Raw genomic sequence first — 9,061 nt, 5'->3', positions numbered from 1 at the left:
AGATAAAAGGGTCACACAAGTGTTTTTTATTAAGTTGAATTTTACATTTGGGTCATGTTAGGTTTTTTTTTAGCCAACACAAATAATTTGTAATTTTTTATTTTGATTTGTATTTGGATTGTATTAAAGTTTATTTAGATTTTAATTAGAATTATAAATTAGTTTTGACTGAAAAAAAATAAAAAAATTGTATTATTTTAATTAAGTGAACACGTGAGCCGACCCGTTTAACTTGTCAACCCGTGGTGCGCTGAGCTAGGTTCAAATTTTTTTGGCTCGCTAAAAAGTGAGTCGGGTTGGGTTGGCTCACTAAATCATCAACTCGTGGTGGGTTGAGCCGAGTCGGACCGGGTTACCCGTTTTGACAACCCTAAAGTGAGGGAAGAGGACATTTATCATTTTACCTCTTTATTTTTTTTTATTCATTATTTATCCATAATTATTTTATTTATATATTTATAATTAGTGAGGTGTCCTTAACATCATTCTAATTTATATCTACTTCCCAATTTTATTTATTTATATTTATCTTCAGTTACACACAGGTCCTATTTATTTATTTATACAATTACATGATTTACTATCAAAACTTTATTATTTATGACAAATAGATATAATAGTTATAATTATTGTAAAAGGGTATAGTTGATGATAAATAAATATTTGATTATTGTAGTTGGAGATATAGTCTAGGAGATTTAAAAGAGTAAGTATTACTCAAGATTAGATGTTTTTTAGTACTCTATTGGTCATAGTGGTACTCATTTATCACGACTACTCTACTCATTACAAAAATTAATTCAAGTCTTTATAAAGTATAATAAAAAAAATCAAGTTCATGGATTTGAAAGAGTTTTTCTTTGATTTTATTATATTCAGATATGTTGTATTTTTACGTGATATTTGTATCATATCCCTATTTTATGATTGTGTATGAGAAACAAAATTTTATAATCGCATTATAGATGGTTGCTCCTATTATGCATGATTCCCTTCTTTATCGATATCGTAGCAATCTTCCTAGGAAATGCATGACAAACGAATGCAGTAAACAATTCAGTAACATTTCAAGGAAAGGAAAATTCTACCATCACCCTCCTAACTGCTCCAAATGCACCTGTTATCCTTAAAGGATAAATTGGAGTCACTTTTTATCTACTCCAATAGTTCAAGTGAATTCTATCCATAACTTTTTTTTTCTCAAACTGCTTGAAGACTAGTATATAAGGAAAACAATGTAACTAAATAATACTCCTTCTCTTTCTAATGTAGGAAATATAATGATGTAAAATATAATATACATACAATATTGTAAAATAAGTTAATTATAAGTTATACCGTGTGACGTGGAAGAAATATATGTAATTTTTAATACGTCAATATTTGATCAAAAAAAGGTAAAATAATTTAATTTTAAGGATGTCACATCAACATAGCATATGCCTTAGTGGAATGTCGTTTGTCATATTAGACAAAATTTAATGATGTTGGAAGGGAGTAAATCCGAATTTGGATTCTTTTTGAATTTTTCTGTATTGTTTATATGTTGTACTTTCAAAATCTATTTATGACACTAATTTTAATGTTTTAAATTATAGGGTTAAATATGTTTTTGGTCCCTCAAGTTTCAGTAATTTTTGGAATTAGTCCCTCATCAAAACTTTATACCAATTTAGTCCTTCATCTTTCAAAATGCATGAATTTGGTCCTTTTAACCAAATTTTGTTAAGTTTATCTGACGTTTCAAGCACATTTCATAATAGTATTTGAGTTAACATTGAAGCAAAAATGTGTCAAATAATGTAAATAATTTAAATACTATCATGAAATGCGTTTGAAACGTCAGATAAACTTAACAAAATTTGGTTTAAAGGACTAAATTCACGCATTTTAAAAGATGAATGACTAAATTTGTCAAAAGTTTTGATGAGGGACTAATTCCAAATTTCGCTGAAACTTGAGGGACAAAAACATATTTAACCCTAAATTATATCGAATAGATTCAAAATCAAACTTTGGAATCAATTCCCATTTTACATTGAGGTAGAAGAAAAAAAACATATTTATAAAGGCATATGCCAAAAACAACCAAACATCGTATTCCAGTGAAAGCCACTACACAAAATTAAATAATTATACGTTTATACTTTAAATTTATACACTTGATACCAGTATATTACTTCACCTTTACTGCTTGAAGAAAATGGATCATAATAAATTTCAATATTCGTAATGTTTTTTATGATATCTTCTCAGTTCATATTTAAATGTTAAAACTCAAATTTGTTTATGTGCATATTTAGATAAATATTTATTATAAATATAAAAATATATAAGTTTAAGGAATCCGAAATGTAGCACTTAATCTAGATATTTAGATAATTAACTTTGTATTAACCTTTCAAATGAATTCAAGTTAGTAAGTTTAAGCCCATAGGTGGTGCTTGTATATGGGTGAAGATGGTAGTGCTTAAATTGAGGCTAATAATAAATGAGCATGTTGTGGATCCATAATGGAGTAGGATAGGGTCAGAGTGTGGTTCAAATTGGTGATTGAGATATTTAATAATGTGTCCCTCCTTTAATTGTGGATCAAATGAGAGGTAGATTCAATGTTTGGTTAATACTCTCCAATATATGTGGTGTGACAAATCATTCATTCTTGTGAATATTGTCTCAATTTGTTTTGATTTTGATAAAAAAAAAATTAATTAGTATGAATATGAGTATTGATAATGCTTTATATGGGATAGATACATATGTATCTCTTCGATTTCATTACACACCCTTAGGTAATATATAAAACTCTTATCAATTCTTTTTGTCTTTTGTTTTTTAACTTAATTTTAGAACAAATTTTAACATTTTGACTATTTTAACATTTAGTACTTGTTATTCTTAAAGTTTATACTATTATAATTTAATAATTGACATCAAATAAAAGAAAATGTATATTTTCATTACTTTGCTAATGTCATATTGCTTTGTATAATTTTTATTTTTGTAAAAATTTATTTAATTAATATTTTATAATTGTAAAAGACAAATGTAGGTATCAATATATCCATTCTGAATGGGTACGAGACCAAAATTTATACCAATTATAAATAAAAATAAATTTTTAATTAAAAAATAAGAATAAAAATAAAATAATCAAACATGCAACTATTCCTGCAACTATTCCGTCTTCTTCATTTCATTCATAATTATGAACTTTTAAATTTGAAGTTAAATGAGATAATTCCTAGTTTATGTAAATTTATGTTTAAATATTTGTATGTGATTTCATAATTTTCTAACTTATACTATGTTATTTAAAGGAGACAATATATTTACTGTACATGAAATCATCAATATTTAAAATTTTAACTTTTGATTGTTAATTATAATGAATTAATTTAACATAAAACATTACTTTATAATTAATTTTATTAAAAAATTAACTAAACAATTAAATATTTAAAAAATATTTATAAATTAAGTATATTTTTTATATATATGTTAAAATAAAATAAAAAACATAAGTAAAAAAAATTGATGATTAAAAATTTTATTTTGTCCAGTCATGATTGTCCATCCTCCTCTAATTTTAAAATATGACATTTGACCCTTTTTTTTTCATTTCTAATAGAACTAAAGATTTATTAAAAAATATAAAAAATGTGAAAATAAAATATAAAAGAGAGAACGAAAAATATACATAGTTACCAAAAATAATTTACTATTAATTATCACATATGACTGGAATCAAGACTAGTAAAAACACATAAGTCATACTAGCAATATGTCCACACTTTTTATATGATAGAAAATAAAAGTATAACTAAATAATTAATATAACTATTATTATAATAAAAATAATTGTCCAAACATAAAAATAAAAGTGCAGTGAAATATGTAAAATGATTATTATGAATAATTTCTTATAGATTATATAATCTAAAAATTTAATAACATACAGATAAAAAAAAGGGTAAAAGGGATATAAGTGAGTAAAAAATACTATAAAAATAATTTCTGTTATTAATATTTATAGACTACATATTAAAGATAAATAACTAGTAATTTGATTGGCGGGTTATCGTTGTATATCTAACATTCCAGTATTATAAAAAAGTAGAAAATATAAGATTATTTTTTTCTTTTATTTGTTTTTCATTTCATTTTCTCCGGATAGGTTGTCAACACCACAGGCTTTAGATATTTTCTTCTGAGGTGATGTCATTCTTTGACTATATAACTCAATTTTTTTTCTACTAAAATGGTGGTGGTGGTCATGTTTGTGTGTTTGATACGTGGAAACCTCAATCTCGTTACCTTTTCTAACATTGTGAAATAATTAACAGTTATGTTTTGTTATAAAGTTAATTGCAGCTCTTTTGTGTGTGTATTAATTATTCTTGGATGGGTGATTTCTATCTAATTTTCTACTGTCGTTCTATCTTATGCTTTTGTTGTTTGGTAAAGGGAAAAACAAAGGGGACTTTCATTTTCATCTTACACTTTTTCTTATGCCAAAGAGATAAACACTTTAAAAGGCTACTTTCTTCATCTGCATTCTTAAACAGACCAAATGGATATTTGACAAAAGGACATGGATAGTGGTTGTGTTCATTTAGTGAAACACCTATTTAATGATTCTAAATGGTTTTGAGGATGCGATGTTGAAAGCTCATTGTCTATATGAAAACCGAACTTGATACAAACTATGAAAGAATAGGATGAACAACCACTTAGTTCTGCCACAAGATAACAGAGTCAATAAAAAAGAAAGACCATAACAAAAGAATCAAGTTAAAGAAAGTTATATTAAAAAGGATGAAAAAGAGAGAAAAGAGATAAACAATAGTTAAGACATGTTTGGACTAGTTCTAAATTTACAGTTTTTCGCTTTCAAATATATATGAAAAAAAAGGGTACTTTTAGGCTGATTTTGACGGAACCAACATTTAACTAATTAATTGAGCTAGTTAATTTCAATACATTAAGCGTTTAACCGTTCACTATCTTCATACATTATTTCATTTTGCAAGAAGTGATAAACAATAGATAATACATGTTTGGACTAGTTCAAAATTTACAGTTTTTTTGAGTTAAATATATTTTTGTTCTTTAACTTTTTAGTAAAAATTATTAGTATTAGTTCAATTCAGTTTTTTAATTTAAAAAATATATGGATTTAGTTATTTTTATTAAATTTTGTTAGTTTATTTGAAATTTCAAATGTGTTTATAACATGGATTGACATTTAATATGTTTCTACTTCAATGTTAGTTGATAAGCACATTTGAAATGTCAAATAAATTTAACAAATTTATATAAGAAAACTAAATCTACACACTTTTAAATAAAAAATTAAATTATTCTAAAGTTTCAATAACAAACTTATTTCAATTTTTATTTATAAAAGCCTAAAAACATATTTAATTCTAATTTTTTACTTTCAAATTTTTATTCAAACTTTTATTTATAGAAAAATACTCTTTAAACTAATTTTGACGGAACCAATACTTAACTAATTAATTTCAATACAATAAGCGTTTACCCGTCCACTATCTTCATACATTATTCATTTTGCAGGAAGTGATTAGAGCGCTCTCTCAAATTAAGGTTAGATTGCAATTAAGAAGAATAATGATTATTTTGAAGGTAAACCGACAATCACTTTTATCACCCTTTAAGCTAAGAATACGTTTGATTATAACTAAAATATCATTCATTAATGATGAATTTGCTGGTTGGTTTCGAGAGGCTTCTCTGTAGCATATACATGGATGCTGTGTTGCATTCAATAGAAAGGACTTCTAACGATGGATATCGCTAACAATGCAACAATGCCAAAAAGCCAACAAGCACAAATGAACAATGAGAAATTAGAGTAATCTAATGCAAAATTTGGTCTGCTTCCATCGTTTACTTTAATTGCTTCAGTTACGATAATCACAAAGCAGAAACACAAGCGCAAAAAACAGGAAAGGGCATCATTATCGATATGGAGTGACACGGAAAATTTACTAGTAGTAACATCGCTACAACTTTCAAAGACTTGAACTCCAATATATAACAAATTGAGATGTTCTTTTTGAAGGCTATGCTTCCAAAAATATTAAGCACCATCTCAATGTTGTTCAAGTCAGTGTGAATAGATACATTAGAGCTGAGAAAATCATGAGTAAAAATGCATGGCATAACAACAAAGCCTTCTTTCCATGGCAAACACGCCAGTGATACAAACCCTGCCATCAAACTACTACACTTGTTACTGGTGTGTGCTCATTGTTGGTCCTGGTGCTATGGCAAACTGCAGACCCCTACGTTGTTCAGATTGTAGAACAAAAGCAACTTGGGTTGCTGCTAGTGCTGCAGCCTCCTGTTTCACCATAACATGAAAACAATGAGACTTTCCGATACAGTTTCTAAGCAACATGACCAAGAAATATGAGCAAAATGGAAGCCCAAAAGCATGAGTCAGAATTGGGACTGAAACTTACCTGTCTTTGTCGCCTGCGTTGCAAAATACTGATTGCCCAGGCCATGATATAGCAAGGTAAAAGAAAACCGGCAGCTCGAAGCAAGAAAAGCTGCAGAAAATGGTCGTTTAATAAGTTAGCGAGGACAACATATTTAATGAAATACAATTACTTTATGAACCACTTATCCAAAATGAACTAATGATACTCACAGAGAAAAAAGTAGATGGATCATCTTCAGCATCAGCATCCGTGACAGAAAGTGCATGCCTCAAAAGTAAAAGGGCCATTAACTGAATCAAATAGAATGGATTGGATTAAAAGTATGTCCAAGTATTAGCATACTGTTGGCATAGTCAATTATGAATATCAAAGATCATAGCAAAGCAGTTGTAATTGATTTCCTTAATCTTCAAAACAGATATACCAAAAGTTTATACTACTTGCATAGTCAATGTGCATCAAGAACCCAAAGATCATAGCAAGTACAACGGATTTCCTTAAAATTCCAAACAAATATGCCTAAAGGATGATGATACTTCTTGGGCTCGATTATCAACTGTCATGTGTCAAACAACATGGCCTCCAGAAGATGTATTTCGGGTGGACATATATATGACTTCACAAATAATTCGTTAAAAAGGATTTCAAGATTGTGTCTTACAATCAGAGCAACTGAACGACAAAATGCAGCTCCATTGGCGTTTGAAGCGGCATATCCATCATATTCAGCTTCCAAGAATTGACGTTCTGCCTCGGCAATTGCCAAGAGTCGGGGGTCACGCAAATCCAATGGCATGCCAGAGATTGTCCAGCCTCCACTGCAAAAATCATCATAATTCACAAGTGAGAAAAGATTTTGGAACACAGATTGTTGTTCATACACACAAAACTAACAAACATAGAGACTTCTAAAAGAGAAACATTAAGCTTACCCTATATCAATGGTAGTTTCTTCGGGTTGAAGACGAGGTGGTGGGGCAGTATAACCAGGTTCATACGACTGAGAATTACACGAACAACACATACACACACAGAGCATTTGGTTAAATCCAGAGAGAACATAGCACAAAACTATTCTTCATTAAAGATTGCAAGTTAAAATAACGCATGACCATTACCATTATGTAACAACCATAATAAATAAAAAAAACTACACAAAATTCCCCTAGATGAGAAAATCACATGTGAAAGAAACATACCTTGTGACAAATCTCACAAATTATATCACCTTTCTCATTACACCAATGCTGGACGCACTTTCTGTGAGCATACTGCGGAAAAAAAGAAATCCAACGGTTATCAAATCATCGGGAGAAAGACAGAAACGAAATCATATATAACATAAAAGAAACCAATGATGCCACACAAACAACATTGTTCCCCATTATTCTTCGCATGCACAGAACCAATAACTTGCAAACAGATTCACAATACATATTGCCACCAAGAAAATTGCTCCGATCTCTCAATAAGAAAAAAACCCAATTGGATCATCATAGCTTCATAATCATAAAAAGACGTGAATTAAAAATTTTGAACTATTAATCGGAATGTGTGTGCATACCTTAAGACTACCGCTGCAGGAGCAAGGAGTTTCTAAATTGTTGATGCTATCCTCCTCTTGGCAAATGCGACACTCCGCCAAGGGCAGCAGCAGCGCGTTCTCGTCGACGCTGTCGTCCTCGGCCGCCGAAGCGGAGCCGGAGGGGCCCGCCGCAGCTTCCTCCACGGGGGTTGAGGGCTCGGGAGCGGGCTGGACCGGGTGCTGGGCCAGCGGCTCCACCACTGGCAAGGGCCGCACCAGGCGGTCCACGAACAGCACCAGATGATCGCTCATTGATCTTTTTTTTTATTTTTTATTCAAAATAAAAAGAAAAATCAAAACCAAAAAAAAAAGGGAGAGAAAGGGGAAGCGGAACGGGTTTGAGAAAAACCCCGGGATCGCGAAGTGAATCGGCGGATCCCGAGTAAATGAGGGTATCTGAGACTCGCCGGAGAAAAAGGAGAATTTGTAAGAAGGAGAGAGAGAGGGTTGAGCGAGAAAGAGGGAAGAGAGAGAGAGTGTGTGCGTGTGTTAAATGGCGTTGGGCGAATATACAGGGAAGGGGTCGTTGCTCATGCTCTTGTCATTTTTTTAATATTCCCAAGTTTGGAACATAGAAAAAGACATTATGGTCTTTTTAGTCCTTGGCGTCTTCTCTTGCCGCGTAAACCACCCGTTCTCCCTGGGTCGGGTTCCGGACCCACCACACGGGTCATCTCAGGACATATTCAATCTTCTCTTTAAAAAAATGTGAATTATTATAATTATAATTTAATATATTTAATTTAATTTTATCCTATGAATAAATTATTTTTTTAAAGTTTATTGAAAAACTGATTCTGGTCCTACTTTTATGTTTAGTTGAAGACAGCTAAACAAACATTTTTTTTCTTTCCGTTGTCTGTTTATTGGATTCGGCATTTTGTTTTTGGAAATTTTGTTTTGTGATTTTTTTCCTCTTGGTTTAGAATTATTCGTTGATAGACACTGTGAATAGCCCTTACCAGGTCGGATAATTTTGTTGTCTTCAACAAATCTTTCTTTT

General features: G+C 30.3%; 1 protein-coding gene across 1 annotated transcript; it reads right to left on the bottom strand.

Moving 5' to 3' along the window:
- Positions 1-5,966: 5,966 nt before the first annotated feature.
- On the bottom strand, positions 5,967-8,623 carry LOC114175974. Its single transcript, XM_028060845.1, has 7 exons — positions 8,038-8,623; positions 7,673-7,744; positions 7,406-7,473; positions 7,135-7,291; positions 6,683-6,763; positions 6,492-6,581; positions 5,967-6,370 (listed from the first exon to the last, which is right to left on the bottom strand). The coding sequence occupies exons 1-7, from the start codon at positions 8,308-8,310 to the stop codon at positions 6,260-6,262; spliced, it is 852 nt and encodes a 283-aa protein (XP_027916646.1). The 5' UTR covers positions 8,311-8,623; the 3' UTR covers positions 5,967-6,259.
- Between the last annotated feature and the right edge of the window lie 438 nt (positions 8,624-9,061).

Source organism: Vigna unguiculata, chromosome 3 (genome assembly GCF_004118075.2).
Source record: "Vigna unguiculata cultivar IT97K-499-35 chromosome 3, ASM411807v1, whole genome shotgun sequence".
In the NCBI taxonomy this organism is placed as follows: domain Eukaryota; kingdom Viridiplantae; phylum Streptophyta; class Magnoliopsida; order Fabales; family Fabaceae; genus Vigna; species Vigna unguiculata.
The sequence above is the reverse complement of the archived record's forward strand: the minus strand, read 5'-3'. Positions and strand labels throughout refer to the sequence as shown.